General features: G+C 44.9%; 2 protein-coding genes across 2 annotated transcripts in view; one reads left to right on the forward strand and one right to left on the reverse strand.

Moving 5' to 3' along the window:
• The first annotated feature begins 629 nt into the window (after positions 1 to 629).
• On the forward strand, positions 630 to 5609 carry PCBD1 (pterin-4 alpha-carbinolamine dehydratase 1). The gene is made up of 4 exons (XM_031053006.2): positions 630 to 792; positions 3819 to 3950; positions 4309 to 4389; positions 4930 to 5609. Exons 1-4 carry the CDS (start codon positions 790 to 792, stop codon positions 5026 to 5028), a joined length of 315 nt encoding a protein of 104 aa, XP_030908866.1. The 5' UTR covers positions 630 to 789; the 3' UTR covers positions 5029 to 5609.
• Positions 5610 to 5970: 361 nt separating this feature from the next.
• SGPL1 (sphingosine-1-phosphate lyase 1) overlaps positions 5971 to 20448 on the reverse strand; it is a 32227-nt gene continuing 17749 nt past the window's right edge. Inside the window, exons 7-14 of the mRNA XM_034061398.1 lie at positions 15146 to 15234; positions 14172 to 14277; positions 13593 to 13691; positions 12398 to 12547; positions 11913 to 12151; positions 11144 to 11290; positions 9611 to 9731; positions 5971 to 9510 (exon numbers count right to left, since the gene is read on the reverse strand). Coding sequence (XP_033917289.1) covers positions 9370 to 9510; positions 9611 to 9731; positions 11144 to 11290; positions 11913 to 12151; positions 12398 to 12547; positions 13593 to 13691; positions 14172 to 14277; positions 15146 to 15234 — 1092 coding nt within the window. The 3' untranslated portion in view covers positions 5971 to 9369. The remainder of the gene's footprint in view (positions 9511 to 9610; positions 9732 to 11143; positions 11291 to 11912; positions 12152 to 12397; positions 12548 to 13592; positions 13692 to 14171; positions 14278 to 15145; positions 15235 to 20448) is intronic.

Below are 20448 nucleotides of genomic sequence, written 5' to 3' on the forward strand. Positions count from 1 at the left end.
AGGGATGCATGTCACACTATATTAAAAAAAATCCAGAATCAATTGCTTCAAGGGTAAAAAAAAAAAGCCATGAGGGTATAGCAAGATGCTGAATTTCCAGCTACCGTGTACATCAGCACAGTACAGAATTGTTGACAACGCTAGAAAATTGCCTGTCACAAAATGGGTTTAGCACATGATGAGCTACGGGACATGGGCACAAATCTGCAGAAACGGGCCAGGGAGCAGCACATGGCATCCATGCAGACATGGTTCCCTCAGTAACGGTAGAAAGTACCTTAAAAATGCTCAGTGTTGTCTTGCACGCACTCCCCCCATTACCCTAGCTCTGAAATACAAACCAGGCTGTCCTCAAGCAGTGCAGCCGACAGCCTGTGATTACCACAGCACAGACCTCAAAGGGCGGAGAGGCACACATACATGCTCCTGCAGGATGACTGCCACATTCATCACGTGTTGCCAGCAGCATCCAGCGGTACCCCAGGTCTAACTGCCCCTCTCCATCCTGTTCCGCCTTTCCTCGTTCAACAGGTTAAAAGGGTGACCCAGCAGAAGGGTGGCTCGGGGCGCACACATCACCGCTTCAAGCACACCTAGGTTTACCCTACGCAAGCCCCACGGCCCCGTCGGCTCTGACCGCTGCCGGGCAGAGCTTGGGAAGGCGCGGGTAGAGCCGGCCCCTTCGCCACGCCTCTCGCCACCCCGGCCGAGCCGCGGCACCACCGGGCTACGGCTCTGCGCGCAGCACCCAGCCCGCACCGCGGACCGAGGCCACGGACACCCACGGCCATGGTAAGTCACTGCTGGGAACCCCGGCTGGTGCCTTGCAGGCAGCGGCAAAGGGCAGGGCAGGAAGGTCTGAGGAGCAGCTCCGGCCTCCGAGAGCAGGCAGGAGGAAAGGGAGAAGGGAGCAGAGCTCTGCGCTGTGGTTAATAAGTAACAGTCAGCTCCGCCGGCTGCTGCTGTTGAATGACCGAAGGCAGCGCTCTCCAGGCTCGGTTTCTCTGCAAGGGGGAGGAAAAGGGTCCGCCAGCAAGGCAGCTCTGCCAGTGTGACCCCTGCTCAGATTCTGCATGGCATGTGCTCCATCTGCACAGCCTTGTCCAATCCACCCTGGACAGCTGGAAACCAGCTTCTTCACAGCAGTGGAGGGGACAGGAGCAAAAGACATTGGGCCTTGTGGCATACCTCCTTCCAGCCCTGCCTGCAGCTCCTGCTCGCACCAGGGCTGCCCCCTTTACCTTCTTCTAGGTGACAAGTCACCCTTAAAAGGGAAGGTACTAGTTTGGGCAGAGAGCGTTGTTTCATCTCCAGAAAGCCCAAAGCTCTCCCAGTTTCCAGTGCTGGTTCCTTTCCCTCCGTAGCACAATGCATCTAGTGGTTTCCTGCAGGCAAAAAACAAAGCAAAAAATCCCAATGCCTTGGCAGTTGAGAGCCAGCAAAGGAAAACAAAATAATTAAATTTCCCTAATGAGAATAGTGTGCTTTAAAGGAGTAAGTGCACATGAAAGCAGTTAAATGCCACACCGATAAAACCAGCAGGCTGGCTAATGGGGTGCTGGGGCAGAGAAGAGGGGAAGGGGGCAGGATTGAGGGTGCTCCAGGCAGTTTGCCATCAGAGGACACAGTCAGAGGAGGTGGCTTTCATATGGTCTGTTGGCCAAACCTCAGCTTGGCCTTGCCTCCCACTGGTGCTAGGCTTTCAGAGAGGAGCTGGGCCTGGAAAAAGCCCCAGGGCCTGTCCTCCCATGTAGTCGCAACCACAGAAAATGGTTCAGAGGACAATTAAGCCACATCCCTCCCAAGCAGCCTAGTTTCTTGCTGTGTCTGAGGAAGGCTGGCTTGGAACCCAGCCACCTGCAACCATATCTGTCCACTTCAGGCAAGCAACAGCTCTGGCTTTACATAGCCTTTCCTCTCTTCAGTACCAATACACAAGCAGGAAGTCTCAGCCCCTGGTCCCAAAACCTGGCAGTCGCTACACCATTCCCATCTCACTCCCCCAGGGCAGCCCCCACGGGTGCCCCCCTGCCAGCGGCCCCATGCAGAGCCAGCCTCCGTCCCACGTTATCCAGTTGCTAAGCTACCTGCGCCAGGCTTATCGCACCATCAGCACAGAAGGACAACGGCTGAGAGTTTATTGCACTAAGCCATGTTTACTCACTACCTTCCCTCCAAATCCGGAGCTCGGGAAGGGGTGGGATTGACATTAGAGGGGAGGTGGTGAACCTAGGTCTGGCAGGGGGCCATCCAAAACACTGCACAAACTGGAGGGCAGCACAGGGTGGTTTGAATGCTACCAGCAAGGCCAGAGTATGAGCAGGTGAGGAAAGCTTTCCCCAGATATTATGCAAGAGGAAAAGCACGCAGCTATGATGCCAGGGGGACAGGAACCATCCCACCTCCAGCCACTCCTGAGCTAAGGTTCAGCGTACACCTTGACACTCTCCATTTCATGTAGTGCCCTGCAGCTCACAGCTTCCTTTAAGCATAAGGGTCACAGCTATGTAGACAGGTAGGCACCCACACAGCATGATCCATGTCTTAGCAGATCCAATAACAACTGGAAAAGGGCATAATCTTTCCAGTCTTCCTCAAAACACGCAAAACCAAAAAAACCGCCCACAAAAACATCAGCTCTATGGCTGCCTCTGGTTTTGCACAGCCTATGAGTAGGCACACGATAGGAAAGAACTATTTGCCTTAATTTCTCAGCTGCTTAAGATGCTACTTCTGAGCACCAATGCCCAAGCAAGCACCTCAAGGGACTGCTGACCAAACACCCACCAGAAACAGTGTGCTTTATTTGTTGGGACTCATATCTGACTTGCCACACTTTGCTCTACATCATATAAAGGAAAACAAATTGCAAAGAGATGTTGGTCACTGTCACTGAGAAACAACAATCCTCACCAACTTGAAAGATCAGATCCACTAGGAAAGAATTTTGTCAGAACATAACCTGTCAGGTAGAGCAACAGCCCTCTGTGCTCACTCCTTCCCTACTGAGCCAGAAAATACACTGGCTGGGTTAGCTTCCGTCACCAAGAACTCTATTTTAGTTTCATCTTTGCCTATATTCGCTTCCCAAAACAAAGAACTGAACTTCCCTTATCCCCCTCTTCCCTTTAAAAAAGCCCAAATAGCAGCAGTTCTGCCCAAGAGCAGAAGACAATGCTAAATCACAATCCTTCCCTCTGCCCTTTGTTACTTATAGACAGAAACAGCCTCTTAAACTCTATAATGTAAGGGAGATTGAAAAGGAAAAGGAGCTGAACTCCAATTTAGAATGACTCATCTCTGATTCACACCACTTCTTTCTCTTCTAAAGCAAGCTTCCAGCACAGATGACCTGCAAATAAAGCCCTCCTGCTTTAAGAAGGTACTTCACAAACCTTAAATGCAAACCATTCTCAGTTATTGAATCCATCGAAGTTTCAGGTTTTCTTTTCAGAAAATTCTATGTAATGTATTTGGGAGCTTAACCTTACACAGCTATCATTCTTAGTACCTCAGGTTATAATGAATCCACATTTATACTGGTAAAGTGGTAGGTGTTGCAGGTTAGAGGACAAAAGTGGCAAGTCAGACTGCTCTTGACCTGTGTACCCAGGGTAGGGAACAGAGGACAGCACTAATGTCCCCTGTCACCAGTACCCACCAGTTCAGGTCTACACAGACAACCACCCAGCCTGCAGCTGCCTCCATGGACTCGTAACTCCTTGACCAATTGGGTGCCTTGCTACTTTGAACATTCATTTCATCCTACCTTTGCCACACTGATCCTCTCCTCTTCCCTTTCCTTTCTATGGTGTCAGGCAGGAAAAGCCCACAGGCTGAGCACAGAGGAGAGGGAGCAGCTGCTGCCAAACCTGAGAGCTGTGGGGTGGAACGAGGTGGAAGGCAGAGATGCCATCTTCAAAGAGTTTCACTTCAAGGATTTCAACCGGGTACGAGCATCAGTTGCATGCAGATTTCACAAAGTGGGACACCTGGTCTGCAGAGCAGGGAATTCCATCTGCAAGGCTCAGCTAAAGAAACCCCTCTGTGTTTCTCCTGAAATGTAATGACTGAGCAATATAACCTGCCCAAGACACTAAAGTGCTTGACCAGCACATGATTTGTCTGGGAAAAGCTTCCCCAAAAGGGGAAAATCCATAGAGAACACCAACAAAGATACAGAAAATCACAGGCCTTCTATTTGGCTAGGTTGCCTAGAAACATGCAGTGTAAAATTAAGAGTAGTGGGGTGAAAAACAATATATTGTCAGGTTCAGAGCCAGCTTTTCTTCTTACTCCACTGGGCAGGCCTTTGGCTTCATGACGAGAGTGGCTCTACAGGCAGAAAAACTCGATCACCACCCCGAATGGTTCAACGTGTACAACAAGGTAAGAAACAGGGATGGTGAGGCAAATGGAGATCTGCAGGGAGCATATCCTTTTTTGAGGCATAAACCAGCAGCAAGTCCTCTTCAATGGGACCTTTTCCATCAGATGCTATTCCCTTCACATATCACAGACAGCCTACAGCTGTTACTTAACAGATCCTTTCCTCCTCCTCTTTTTATGTGTCCAGCTGAGCAGTAACTGCCTGGGTGCCAGCACCAGGGTTATGTTTTTTAAATCAGTATCAGAAGCAGCAGCAAGAGGAAAAGTTGTTGAAGAAAGAGTTGTAAAGTGGGCATAGGCGGGTGCTGTGACCAAGCAGGCGGGCCAAGTGGCAGCTTGTGGCCAGGATGAGCTGTAGGAAGGAGAAAACCAGGCAAAGTGACAGACCATCTCTTTTTACCCCAGGAAATTTTGCTAACTGAGCCTAGAGAAAGTAGCAGCACTAAGTGCCTTATCAGGTGCAAACTGTTTGTAGTGCTAGGGAAAAACATTCCTGCTCTTTGTGCCAGCAACACTTGTCTGTCTGTCTGTCTGGTTTAGGTTCACATCACCTTGAGTACCCATGAGTGTGGAGGCTTATCGGAGCGAGACATCAACTTGGCCAGCTTCATTGAGCAGGTTGCAGCTTCCCTCTCCTGACCAGAGAGAGATGCACAAAGCCAAAAATCAACTGTGCCGCTGCCACAAGCTGTATCTCGCCTAGACAACTGCCTTCCCCCACTTCCAAGCTAGTTCCTGGATCCAGACTGCCTAACACCATGCCAAAGTACCTGCCACAGCTCAGATGGAGGAAGGCACTTCTTGGGCACTGTGAGCATACCTGTCTCTGATCTTGCCGCTTCCATTCTTAAACCCTTTATTAGCTGAGCACCACCAGCTTGCACACTGTTGAGCCTCTGGGGCTTTCAGGATACCTGCCCTTTTACCAGGAGTCATGTTACACAATTGCACCAGTAAATCTCTCCAGAGCCTGAACCCATCTAGCTACTTACTGTGTTAATTATTCTTACCTACTGGAATATGCCTTCCACCTAAAACATGGTATGTGAACCCTCTGGTTTCTCTGTAACATACTAGCAAATGTGATGTGCAATTTGGTTATTACTGTAACCTCTCTCTAGCAGTATTATAAGCAGGCATGTGATCTCACCCCTGTTGTAACTGGCCTTTAGTAGGATACCAACTGAAAATGTTTACAATAAATGTCTTGGTTAACCTGATGTCAGTTTGGAATGAGGCCTCACTGTCAAAATTATGCCAACAGGTTTTCCCAAGGTGGGTACTGGCCTGACTGCTCTCAAGAAGGTGCTTCTGCCAGGGAAAAGCTTCTTGATGAAGCAACATAGGGAAGTGACACGTGCTTTCACAGGCTTGCACCTCAAAGTGAACGGGATCTGAAAGAGAGTAAGATTATCAAAGCCAGAGCAGATCAGATAAAAACTGCTTGTGCTGAAGTCAGAAGTGTACCATAGCCAAGGCACAAACACAGGGAAGGCACAACCAAAAGGCATGAAAGAAGCATAGCAAGGAGCCAGGGGCTGCTTATGGTGGAATACCTCACAAAAAGAGACTGAAGGTAGATTTAGTGGTGTAAGATCTTTACTCCAGTAACAATGATCACTACATTCAAGGAGTCTGCAGCCAAATCTCTGTGTTTCTGGTACAACAGAAACAATTAGCTACAAAACCAACAGTAGTTGCTTTAAGCAGGAGAAACGCTACAAAGCCCCAGCAGAGGTTTGTTGGTGTTTTGATTTTGGTTTTGGGTTTGTTTTTTTTTAAAGTTCTATAAAGTTCTATAAAGTATTAAGAGAAATCATAGCTCTTTAATGACCATTTCTAGCATCTTTAAACATCACGTAAGACGTAGCCGTGAACACCACCTGTATCTTAACAGAATGAAAAAGTAGTCCTCGGGCAGAGTTTGTAACATTCATAAACTGCTCTCCCTGCAACAGAACAAACTGCATGAGCAAAGACCAGGAGCAATAAGCAGGTTTCCATTCTTTCAAATGTGCATTGAAACGGGAAAACAAAGAGTTCAATAGGCTAAATAGCTAAATGCATCATTTTAATACAAACTAGGCCCATTTTCACAATCTCTTAATCTATTTCAGCCTAAAGTTTTACAGTGGCAAATTAGAGCAATACAGAATACTGCCATCAGATGAACTCATCCCATTTGTTCATTAAAAATTCAATGTGTATTTACTGGGCAAGATATTATTGTGTTGTACACAACCTTTCCACTCCCCTCTCCCGAAGTTATCAGAAAAGTGCAGATGAAATCCATGGCATGAAGACATACATCTCTTCTTGGTCCATCCCATTGGATATTCTTCAGTCTAGTACCTAGGAGCACACAGATCCCTTGGGAGTGCTTTGTAGAAGCACAGATTAAGTGTCTCACTTGGAGCATCTGAAGGTCAAAAATCTTGCAGGAATTAATAATCACGAAAATCTCCTCCAGGTCTAAAGTATCATCCAGTTTCAGATCATAATCCAATCCATAAAATTCTTTTTTGTCTTTTAAATAATTACACAATCTTTTAATCACACCGTTTTTCCAAGACCACTTTGCATGATAAAGGAGATGCAGATTACATGTTAGATGACAAGGATAAATAAAGACTACACACCAGTAAATTACAGCAGCCTATTCCTGATCAGAAGATTACATTTACAGTATAGAACAAATACACATAAAACAATTATCCCACAAATATTATAAGTGAAGCCCAGAATAGAATACACTGATTTACAAATAACATCTTCAAATACATCAAAAATGTGAAATGGAGCACTGATCTGTTAGATCCACCTACTTCCTCGGAGGAGGATGCAACTGGGGAAGAGAGGTTTTCTCTCTCCTTCCCTTAGCCCAATCCATCCACTCTGTCTTTTAAAGCAGAAACAAGAGTACCTCCCTTTTATATTCTGATTTGTTTTTTAAATCTCAGTTCAAAAGGCAACCATCACAGTAGCCAAACACTTAAGACTGTCTCCAAAGTACTGCAAATTCAGAGATGCAGTAATGGTCACATTAGCAAGACATTAATAGAATAAATAGGTCCAACATAAATGCTGACTGCCAGAGCTGGTAACACCATCAAGAGACTATCAGGCAATTCAAATGAGATGTTTTCAGAAGGGCTCAGAGACATGCATAAAGTCACCAGTTTAAGGGCTGATGGACAAAATACTCATCTCCTAGCCCGGAGAACAAACCTGTTAAAAAGCAAGTATACTTCCCACAGTCACTGGGCCCAAAGCTGTTAAATAACCTTAGTAACCTTCTCATTAGGTATAACTATTGTACCAGTGTGTGCTTCAGCTATGTTAAGCCAGCAAGGGTCAGGTTCGGGCTAACAAGCCCACTACTGCAGAGACAAATGCCTTCAGACACCCTGCACAAGTCTGTGCAAATGTGGCATGAAGTCTTCTCCCAAGTGGTGAACTCTGCCTGGGAAACTCCAGTAGCATGCAAAAAGCCAAGAGGAAACACATGGGAAAGCCCTGCAGGAGTAACTCTACTGCTGTTTAATAACTCAAGAGATTCTTTCCAGCTTGTCCTTAAGGCCACAGCTGCCTCACAAGCTGCACTGGGAAAAACTCTCTCACCATAAAAACAGTGAAGAAAAATAGGAAGGGTGAGTCACATGCCCAAGGCTTTAATGCTTCCCACTTGCTGCATCCTATCTAACATCTACCTCTCAGAGCTATACAAGCACCTTTATAATACTGTGAAGGGATTTGGCTCAATACAACTAATATTCTACCTTACAGACAAGAACGTTCTCTGAGGCCAGTCTGCCTTTGAGGTTTTATTCAGTATAGTACCATAAGGAAATGACCACAGCAAAGGTTGCAGTCAACAGCTGAACCTTCAAACCCTCCCTGGCATCCCACAAAAAAAGCCAGAGAAGCATCAAGGCACAATGGTGAATGCCCTTTTGAGAATGTGCCTTAAAAGAATCAGTGCAAAGAGCAGAGATTACTACTATTACAAAAGTCACCTTTTTATACTAAAAGATCATGGTAAAAAAAGGTCAGCTTTGGCGCCATTTGTTTGCACATTAAGTCCATAGCCATGACACATGCCAGGGCCTGACTGACTACTACAGCTTTGTGAGATAGTGCAAAACCTTCAAGTTACGAACAGTGAAATCACTGGTTTGCATATCCCTCCAGAATTGTGCAAGGTACAACAGCACTCTAGGTGGCAAATGAATGTCTTCCAGAGGAGGCAGGGAAGCAAAACACTATGTACCAGGATTTTCAGTACCATCTAGTTCCCCTCCCTACACTACCTGCTTGGTTTCTATTTCTGATGGTCTATAAACCAAGAGATTCCAGAAAAGGATTTTGTGTTGCGTACTTTCCCCCCCTCAGCAGATATTGATTGCAGTCTGAGATCTCTAGAGGGGATTTCAAAAGGAGTACATAACCATCTCTCCTTTGCCAATTTATCGGCTCTGCATTACAATAGATATAAAGGCTCCCAGTACAGTCTGTTAAATGCAGTAGCTTGGAGGAATACTTGAAAGCAAACAAAATTTTCAATTTACTTTCTGCCTTTAACTTCTGAGAAGACTGAAGCTTTGGAACACAACATGAGAACTCAAATCTAACACTTGGCTGGTCATTGGCTGAATACCAGGCCTGTGGAAGAAGAAACAGCAAGGAATGAAGTGGCATGCAGAATACCTGAGGAATTTGGAGTTGTGTAATGGACATTCAATTTACTATCAATAGTTATTTTGAAAATAGGCAGGGGGAAAGGAGAAAAAGTCCTAAAACTAAAGTTGGGCATGAAAATAATGCAGATTTCAACACAGACTAAGATGGGGAAGTTTCCAAGATCAAGCCACCATCAGACCTGCAATTCTAGGAACAAAGGCTTACTGAAATCTCTTCCCCTAGGAAACCTTCAGAACCACCCCAGTGCTAGTTGGCAAGGCACCAATTGATGCTGTACAGTCAGTGGTGGCTGGGGGAGCCATTCATGTGCTTTTCACTGCAAGGAACATCCGTGCTGTAGAGACCATCCAAGTATGCCTGAGAAATCTCCGCTACCAAGCTCCTGTCTGGGACGGACTGAGCCATTCCATAGATGGCTCCCTAAGCAGAGAAGAGAAGGTTGTTACATAGGATCGTTAATGCCATCAGAGAAACACACTCACCCAAACATACTTCCATACACTATGGCTGGCCTCCTTACCATCCCTGTGGTCTTGGCATTGAGATCCTTCATGATGTCCTCAACGCCGTCTTTCACATCTTTCAGGAACTGTTCAGCAACACCAGGCTTTGTGTGCAACTGCGTAATGCAGAGATGAATGCTGGGCACACAGAAGAGAGAGGAGAGATTAACCATCTTAAGTATGTACAGCTCCACATTTTCTGAGCAACTGACAGCAATTTAGTCTTTCCCTGACCAACAACAACTGTGGATCTCCTTAAAATAGCATTTCAGCAGTATAATGGGAGAAGATGATCCACTCCCTTCCAATTAAAAGAAATCCCTGCAAAAACACTAGCTAGTGTAAGTTCAGCTCTTTTGCAGAATGGCAACTCCTCCTTCCTTCCTGACTTCACCATACAGTGTTAAAGGCCTATAATTTTCTCACCCCATTCCAGGTACTTCTAGTGAGAAAAACGCAGCTGCCTGTCAGCACAGTAATCCTTGTCATCGTTTCCCTCCCCTTCCTCTCCAGTTTAGATAAGCCATCAGCCATGCACAGCATGAAAGTTAGCATCCACCAGAATCACAGAATCCCAAAGGTTGGAAGGGACCTCAAAAGATCATCTAGTCCAACCCCCCTGCAAGAGCAGGGTAACCTAGAGTACATCACACTGGAACTTGTCCAGGCGGGCCTTGAGTATCTCCAATGTAGGAGACTCCACAACCCCCCTGGGCAACCTGTTCCAGTGCTCTGTCACTGTCACAGTAAAGAAGTTCTTCCTGATGTTAACGTGGAACCTCCTATGCTCCAGTTTACACCCATTGCCCCTTGTCCTACCACTGGATATCACTGAAAAAAGTCTAGCTCCATCATCCTGACACCCACCCTTTACATATTTGTAAACACTGATGAGATCACCCCTCAGTCTCCTCCAAGCTAAAGAGACCCAGGGCTACTTACACCTCTGAGCTATTGCTTCAGGCTCTCTAGGCTTCACCTCAGGCTAACTGAAAGTTAAAATTTTTTTCACTGCAGCCACATCTGAGAGCACTGGCCTCTTTTTACCCACAGAAAACCAACTACCTACTTAAGGAAAGTCTCATTTGAAAACATTCATTTTACACCAAGCTGGAAATGGAAAGATCACTGAACATGACCAACCTTTCACTGTTCCTTCAATTACCTTCAACTTCAGTAGGCAGCGCAGGAAGATATTAAAAATAAATACATCTACAAACCCTCAGTTAACTACCATGAGGTAACACCCAGGCTATTTATATTTTTCTGCTTGTATCAGACAGAGATAAATAGAAAGCAAGCCTCAGATCTGCCCTCTGCCAGGCTCATTAAAATCACCACTGCCTTGTCCTCACTACAGTAACACCTGTATATCAGCAATTACAAAAGTAATTCCTCCTCCTCTACAGAGGGATTTTATCAGATTTGGATAACAATTTATCAGATATGGAAAACACCACTCAGCACATCACAACAGCTACATGGCCTGAAGATGACTATCTTGTATATCCTGGCTACGCACATCACTTCACTGGTCTCCACAAACTCACCTTGATGGAAACTGTAGGACATTTAAGTTCCATCCTTTTGCAGCTAAGAAATTAGATAATCGATAAATGTCAAAAGTTTCTGAACCGATGGAAAGGACAGACACCTCAGGCTTCCCAAGAATGAAGATGCTGTCAATTTTTCTCAACCTTGAAAAGAAAAAGGAGAAAAGAAGTGACTGAACAGGGTTAGAGGGAAAAGATTCTGTCCATCTCTCCAGAGCCCTAAGGGAAAAGCTACAGAAAGCAACAGATGACAGCACATTCAAACCAAAAAACCATGCAATCATCCCAGGCCACTGGGACTGGCAAGAGGATTCAGGTCATTACAGGACCTAAAAATCAAGAAAAACCAGGAAGAAATGGAAAAGACAGAAAACAGAGAGGCAAGGGAAGACAGAGTAGCAGAGAAAAACAGCTTATCAGCTCACATAGCAACACAAGCATCCCAACAAGAGAGCATAACCCTTCTTTTGTCATCCAGACTCCCCCTTAGTTATGGCTGAGGCAGAAGAAACTCTAGAAGCAAAGTGAGCTAAATAAAGATGCCTGCACCCCTCCTTTCTGTGCTTCACAGCTATTTGGCACAGGGCAGCAACCGGGAATAAAAAAAGCATCTCTTCTCCCATAACTGCCCAGTAGATCCCCACCTAGCAGGTAACGTGCTATAACTGCTCCAGGGAAAAGCTGCATGAGAAATAAATGCAGTTTGGGAGAAGGAATCCAGAACAGGGCTAAACAGTACAATCAAAACGCTAAGGCACGCACATACTCTGATTCGATGAAACGAGCCGTTTTAATGATCCTCTTCGTGGCTTCTACGTAACCCGATTCTCCTATGTGCATCAGAGTTGCCCAGCATGCAGCTATGATTCCACCAGGCCTGGAGCCTGCCACCGAGGGAGAGGCGTATATGCCCCCTTGCCAGTCGGGTGCTACAAAGAACTGGTAGCTCCTGTACTTCTTGTCGCTGTACAACACCACTGAAGAACCCTTGGGAGCATAGCCATACTGCAAGGGGCACAGAAAGCATTAAAAAGCAGCAAGAGGGCACAGGAACACATTCAAGCACTCACCGCATGCAGTCACGAAGATCCCATTTGTTTTCTGGGTTATTGCACAAAGCACCGGAAAACAGCAGCCCCTACCCCTGCACTTCAGCACCTCTCCACATAGCAGAGCAGAAATGTGCCTAAGGCACTAGGAATCACTCCCCAAAAGTGAAAGCACTTGAAGAGCTTTCTCCCCATTTCTTACCTTATGGGTATCAGCAGAAATACTGGTCACACCTTTTACACGGAAGTCAAATGGATGCTTTAGAGGGAACCCTGCCTTGTCCATGAAAGCAATGAGAAAACCACCCAGGCAGGCATCGACATGGAAGGGGATTTTGTACTTCACCGCAAGCTGTGTGCGAACAAAAGACTCTAGTGAGTAACATGCAATAGACAAGAAAACAATGTGGTTAGGGCACCCAAACTCCAGTCACCAAAAGGTACTCTGCATTCACAATTAAATGTTTCCTGGACTGTTTGGGAGCATCTCTAGCCATTGAGGACAGGAGATCTTGGAAGGGCTGGCTGCTTGTGGGATGCCTTCTCCTGCCTTCCACATATATGAAGATTGCCAGCAAGAGGAAAAAGAACATCTCATTCTGGCAGTTTGCTGTATCTGCCAAAGGGATGTGACAATGTGGTCTGAATATCTGCAATAAAGTGTAAGGGTGTGAGCCAAACAGAAAGGTCAGGGGCCCTGGCTGGTTACATACAAAATAAACAACTGGAGCATAGAGAGAAAAATCAAGAGGCATGTTTGTAAAACAAGATCCCAGCCCTGTGATTCCTACGCCCTCCATGTATTCCTTAGACTTCTGTGCCAGGTTTGCTACAACCAGTAGGGTCTAAATCAAAGCCATTCTACTAGGTGGACTATTTTGCTGTTATTTCTTTTCAAGTACCAAAGAATGAGCCCTTCTGGCTGGTTTCACAGTGCCTGCATCAGAGCAATAAGCCACATACACAATACATACCTTCAGTTACAGCAGAAGTTTATGGCAGTCTTGAGAGTTCAGAGACAAAGCACGTGCAAAAGACTTGCTGCTTTGCCTTGCTATGACACACCAAATGCACCAGCTCAAGTCCAAAATCCAGTCCCATGCAAACAGCTTTACAACAATGACCAGAGGTAATATCTGGTATTTAGAGCTCACCTTTTCACAGCAATTAAGGGTGGAAAAAAAAAAGTGCTACATTCATCCTCACTCCAACCTGTGTCCTACATATTCTGCTGTTGGTTAACACCTGATCTGAGGACAATAATAATATTCTCCCAAGCAGCCTGCTCCTCCCACCAGATTCACTGGTTAACATCCTGGAACACCCCTGATACTCTTGTACAGAAGGAGATGCTGGGTTTATTGCTACAGCACCCAGAAGTCCCAGGGGTGCCATACCTCTGCCACCTCTTCAATCGGGTCCATAATTCCATGAGGGAACTGGGGAGCGGAACAAACCAGCATGGCTGTGTTCTTTGAGATAGCTCTCCTCATTGCCTGAAGATTTAAAGAGAGAAGATGCTCATATTCCATTTACCAAGTGCCTGCCAAAAAAGATAAAAAGTGAAAACATGCAGCGTCTGGTCTTAAAAACCAACGCAACAAAAACCTGTAAAAAGCAAAGCAATGAGCTACAAAAATCAGTAGCTATCAACTGAGTCATTTAACTCATCCACTTGTAAATACTAGAACACTTTTGTTCTGCCACATCAGAAATTTGGGGCTATTTCTGAAATACATAAATTATTGGATTCTATGTGAACCACACAGGACAAAGAGATGGTTTACATCCCATGATTTTAAACAAAACCTTATCTGCAATGACAAGTACTTACTCCTGCATTTTTATTTCCAGGAAGCATTCATTCCTCTCTAGCCACTGACTTGCTCCCTGGATAGGTAGATTTCTTGCTATGTGCTATACAATGCCAATGCTAATTTCCCACTGAAAGCATGCTGCGCTGCCTAAAACAATACCTGAACATCCACTTCCATAGCCTTGGTCAACGGTATGTGAATCAACTTCAGTCCGAAGTAGTGTGCTGCTTTGTCAAATGCTGCATGAGCACTCACTGGGACCAACCTAGAAAAGTAACAGATTGCATGTGTCAACACAGGCAGCACCTAAGCTTTACCATGAACAGGAGGGGAAAAACCAAAAAAAGTCAACCTGTAGATATCTGTGTGTGACAGACGTGTCACAAACAGCTCAACTGTATGTTTCAACTGGCCCGAAATCATACAGACCAAAAAATGCAAGAAGTTGGGAAAATACTCTCTCATTTTCTGAGGTATCATATCTTATCAGGGCCTTTAATAGCATGCAAAAGTGTTCGAGAGGGAAGAAAAGAACTGCAGGAATTCAGCAGAAGATGAACACCACAGTGTTTCATCTCTTTTTGCATTTTCCTCTCATAAACAATTAACAGAGAAACATTTTTTGATGCACTGCCTAGAACAAAGAAGGACATTAGAGAAAGCACATCCTTTATTAGCAGTGTGACGATTAGCACAATTCTTCCCTTCAGCTCCAACCAGCCCCAACTTTAGTCCTGAATTTTCAGCCTAAACCTTCTTTGAACTGAATAAATCCAAACTCTTAAATACTTCAAAGGGCCTGATAATCTCTGCTCAAGCGGGGACCAAAGCTGATATGAGCAGGCTCTGTCCAGAGCAGCTCATCTGAAAAGGTACTGACAAAATACATGTGCACAGAATAGCTACTGCAGCCCCCCAGCAACATTCATGTCTCCCAGGCTGCCTAGTTTCCTGTGCTTTTGCAGTAGCTCTTTTGACTCGGGTTTCTCTCCTTCAGACACAGATAGACAAGGAGGAGATGGTAATGAGCTATGAAATGAAGGATTATTGAGGTCTAGCATCCACCTCAACTCAGAAGAACAGTAAATCCCACAAGCCCTCAAAGCAAAAAGCAAAACGCATTTATTGCTCACATTTCTGGCTGTTTGATGCCTCTCTCATAAGCCAGGTCTCTGTATGCCTTGCAGGCCATCAGAATGCTCTCAGTCCCTCCAGATGTCATCTGTTGTGAAAACAAAGAAGCAAACAAGAAAAACAATCACTTACATGGATGCTGTCACAGTATCACTGTCCAGAGATGCTTCAGAGGCAACAGATGCACAGGACAACTCAGGTTTTCAAGGACAGCAGAAGCCACTGAACAGCTCAAGGTAGTTTTGTGACATTCAGCTTGAAAGTGCACATTTAAGTAAATGTTGACTCTTCTATTTAAAGGTGAAGGAAAAAAGGGAAAGCAAACAAACAAAATTCAACTCAAAAGCCTAACAAGAGGGGATCATGCTGCACAATCACTAGCTGGCAAACATGACCACACCTCATGAAACTGCCAGTACGTACTTAGCTTTTGATTACCTGGGGATTGTTTATCTGGATTACAGATTAATTATGCCACGCATATGGAAAAAAACAAAGTTGATTCTGTATTAAGTCAACTGAAGTCCAGCAGGGTTTATTAGGTCTGGAGCAGTGCCATGCTGAGGCACAGAGCCAGCTCAGGGTTGGCTCTGCTCCTGAGCCACAAAACCTTCCCAGAACCTGCAACACCACAGAGAACTCCCTCCAACCTTCTCTCTGCAGAGGCCAGCATAGGTCTGGTCAAACCAGGCCAAAGCTTCTAAGCCCTCAAGGACCCAAGGAATTTTACACCAGAAGGAATTTCTGCATTACTCTCCAGAGCAAGTCCCTCGGTACCCACACAACCCACTGTGTGTGCTTTCCCAGCCCTCTTTACCCTGACCATAGGAGAATAAGAAGGTTTACATCAGGAGGTGGAAGAGAGGAAGGTACACATATAAACCATTTGATCAAGTTTACTGTTGCAAGCTAGAACTCAACAGCTCTTGCAAATAAATAAACAAAACTCCTCACAGGAAGAAAGTCCTCAAGCGGGAGAACTGTTTCTTGTTGGCCAGCCTTTATGAGTTCTGACATGCAGGGGACACGAAAGTGTGTGGGCATAAACCTTCCAAAGTAAAATTTTAACTTAATAAAATGTGAGATTGGTTTTCTCAAGCAGCCTACAGGACTGACCAACTGCAATGCTGGGCAAGCCATAGCTTGAGGACTAGGGGTACCTGGGACAGATATACAGAAGTACACGTGAAAAAGAGGAATCAAAAGCTACTTACGGTACTTACAGAGGATTAATTTTGATCCTAATATCTGGTAAACCAACTGCATTTTCCCCTTTTAACCTCTTCCCCCCAAAAAATAAACATAAAAAGAATCACATTTGCATGCCTCTAGACATCAGCTAGTCTGGTTTTTCCTTTGGTTTTTTTTTTTCCCAGCTGACATAGCTGCAAATCCCTAAAATGCAAAGAAGAAGTGTGCCTGCATGAGAATGACTAAACATTAAGTACAGATATAAGGAACAAAGTTCACAGGCACACAAAACAGCCTGCCACATTTGTTCCTAACATGATCCAAGCTAGCAACAGCTGCCACCACAGGCAGTGTGGAAGCGACTGTCACACCACAGACAATTTCTGCTTTTATGGTAGTTTAAAAGCAACAGCTGTTGGAGATAAACCCTCACAGAGCCTGACACTGGATGAAGAAATAACTGCATTTATTGTGAAGGAAATAGATGGCAGCAGGAACACAATGTCCTAGGAGTTTTATGGGCTGTGTTACTTAAACCACGACAGTCACTCACTTCTCCACCTTCCCATTAAAAGATCTGCGAAGTTGTCAGCTACTACCTTTGGGAAAAAAATCCAGCTGCTGTAACATGGATTGCCCTTCTACTGCCAGGTGGGAAAAGAAAAATTAGTTTATCACATACTTGTAACACCGCTTGCAAAATTGCTTAAAATTCTGCAATGATCATGAAAACTTTGCTAGGCATGATTTGGGAATCTTGGTATTCACATTACTGAATGCCCAGGCACAAAGACAGGCATGCAGATGACCACAAAGAAAGCTCATTCAGGCTTCTGAAAATCCACTGAATCCAAGCTAAATTTCAGCCAGATCAGCTTCCTTAATTGGCCAACAATCACCGTCTTGGTACCAACATGAGTCTCCACCACAGCAGACATGCCAGAGCAGCTTGATCTACAGCAACACCTTTAGTGTAGCATAGCTAGAACAGCAAAAAACCTTTTGGTCTATGCAGTTTATACCTGCAGAGAAAAAGTCTGCTCCTTTACAGGAGGCTTTGTCAGCCTAGCTCTCAACAGCGAACTCATTCTGTTATAGCCAGGGCTTGAATCACTGTCACGGGATGGAGCTTCCCCACAGCCTGCAGCGCACCGGCAGCTGGCCAATGTGCAGTGATTCAGCACCCGCCAATGGCTCACGCTAGTATTTTTTCTCTCCTCTAAATGAAAGTCCACAGGCTCAAGCGATGCCATAGGGCTAGGGGCTGGAAACAGGCACTGTTTTAAACAGCTTTCCAACCCTGCACTATCTTCGAAAGGCAAACTGTGTGGAAAAGGGAAGCAGACTTCCTTTTGTTCCTGATTTATTATTTTCCAAATGGGAGAGCAAAGGAAAAAAGCACAGGGAAATCCCTGGCAGTGTTCAAGGCCAGGTCAGACAGGGCTTGGAGCAACCTGCTCTAATGGAAGGTGTCCCTGCCTGTGGCAGGGGCTTGGAACCGGATGAGCTTTAAAGTCCCTTCAACACAAACTGGTCTGGGATTCTAGGATTCGGTATACACTAACGGTTAACGGCTGGACCACATGATCCTTGAGGTCCCTTCCAACCTGGTGTTCTATGGTTCTATGGAAAAATATCTCTCCTTTCTAAACTCAGTATATCCCTTCTGTTGCTCCCTCCCTCCAAATACCAGTGCTCTGGAACCTCAACATTAAACCAGCAATAAGAGCTACAGACTCTGTTCAGGGATTTCTTTGGCCACACCACTTGCATATCACTGTCAGACTGTCAGATGTAAAAGAACCACTCTAGTCCATGGTCTCTATTTTTTTTCCTGTGTTTTCAACTTAGGAAACACATCCATTCAGACCCTGGAGACAAAGCTGACCAAAAGTTTCACAACATTTTACCCCATGAATAAGAAAGCAAACTACAGTTTGTTTCTAAGGCAGCACTAGAGTAAAAATATACCACAGTTCACTGCACGGTCATAATGTAGTGGCAGACTTGTATAAGACCTCTGTAAACCTGCAGGTTGTAAATTCCACTAGTTGTCTCTCTCAAGGTGACCCACTCATCACTACAGATAAAACCTGACACATCTGCAGAGTTTAAACCCCCCCCAAGACACATCACTCACACTGCATTGTTAAAGCTCTACTTCATATGTGCAGCCAATGCTACAACAAAGTTTGGAAGCCCCAGAGCTTAGGGGGAAAGAGACAAGATGGTTTCTACAGGAGGCTTAGGTTTACGTTTGCTGATTTTGCCTCCTCTCTCATTTTCAGCTGCAGAGTAAGTGAAAAGAAGAATTCAGAGAGAATCCAACATCAACTACACACACGTGCACACCCCTTATTCCCCCCCAACCACATTTCCCTGAACTTCAAAGCTGCCATCTCCTTTTAAGTTCAAAAAACTACTAAAAAAGCAAATCATTGAAGCTTGCATAAAAGTGATGATCTCTCCCCAAATTAGAAGGGAAATCCACAGCACTGCAAAACAAAGCACCTTGTGAACAGGAACATATGCACACATTAGACAAGAACAAATTCCTCCATTCCTCCTCTACTTGCTGAGATTAATTAGTCCTTTTAAATCATCACAAGAATATGATTAGAATCTCCTGGGCACTGAAAATCACCAATGCCTGCCTCTTTGCTCTCGTGTAACACGATTAAAAGCAAGAACAAAAGTAGTAATTAGTGAGAAATAGGAAGCATACATCCACTGCTGAAAATGATTACTTTTAAAAACTGCTTAAAAACCTGGAACATCTCTCCATGCAATTTAAGGCAAAAGGCATGCCAGCACAGTCCTCACAAGGGCATTGTTAGCAGCTTTATGCCCACGTTTAAATGAAGGAGAATTATAGCCCCCACATCTCAGATAAAGGCAACTCCTGTAAATAATGCAAGCTGCTCATCTGATTTAACATCCAGAAATCTAAAAAGGCATGTTTCATTTTAACATTTGTTAAACACCCTGAAAACCTTCAAAGAGGAAGTGGGGGGACTGCTCTCCAGAGATCCTGCTTAGGAAGATGCCCACATGACACAGGGCAGAACCACACAGAGATCCCCAAGGCTGCTGAAAGCCCTAGGAACAGCACAAATGTGTCACTGCTGCTTTTCCCAGACAGAGCAGCAGAGGGTAAGACCTAAAAAATGCTGTTTTGAAGCACACTGTGGAAATCAGAGCACAAAGGAAGTGAAACTGCCTCACTCAGACGCACAGACAAAAAACTTTTGGTGTTTTCCACATAGCACAGCCATACATACACTCTTCAGAAACACCAACAAACTCCATCTGCCTTCAGAGACCAGCACCAGACACCAGCAAAATTGGACAAGCAGTCCCAGCTGCTTAAATCAGATTAGTAAATCTAGTGGATGGGAATCTGGCACTAAGATGCACTGCTTCTCAGAGATGACAGTGATGAAATTCAAGAAAGAACACCCCAAACATTTGTCTTGGTTTTCATCACTGCAAGAGCTGAACTGAGTAAACAAGGAGCCTTCTCAACAGAAAAAGCCAGCAGCACCTCCTGAACAAATCAATTTGAAGATAAATCACAGCATTGTGCCCTCCCTGGTTTAGCCATCTCTCTGTTTTACAGCCTCACTTGTTATGGAAGCTTAACTACGGCAGTCTGAGCAACTAGCTACAGCAGGGCCTTCCAGAGACAAAAAGTATAGCATCAATCTGAAAAAAAACAACCAACCAAAACCCAAAAACCAAAACCACCCTCTTTTAAAATGACTTCGTAACTGTCTAAGCCTCCAGAAGTAATTCTGAGATGTTAATTCTGTTTGGGGGAAAAGAAAATAAGTCTTTGAGCCCAGCTACTTAAAGAGCATGTGATCTTCACATATCCACCCACATCTCTTCATCAATGAGTAGGAACTCTGGACACTTCACAGTCAGGCAGGGTAACGTGGGAGGAAGACAAAAAGTCCACTGGAGAGACTCATTTGGACAAGATAATTACAGGGATGCAATTAGGGTGTTGCAATAAGCATGCAATTAGGTAAAAAATAATCTTCTGTTTCCGGCCAATCAGCTTTTCAACCCTCCCTCTCATCATGCAGATTTGACTGTTCAACCAACT

Source organism: Melopsittacus undulatus, chromosome 4 (genome assembly GCF_012275295.1).
Source record: "Melopsittacus undulatus isolate bMelUnd1 chromosome 4, bMelUnd1.mat.Z, whole genome shotgun sequence".
NCBI classification, from domain to species: Eukaryota; Metazoa; Chordata; class Aves; order Psittaciformes; family Psittaculidae; genus Melopsittacus; species Melopsittacus undulatus.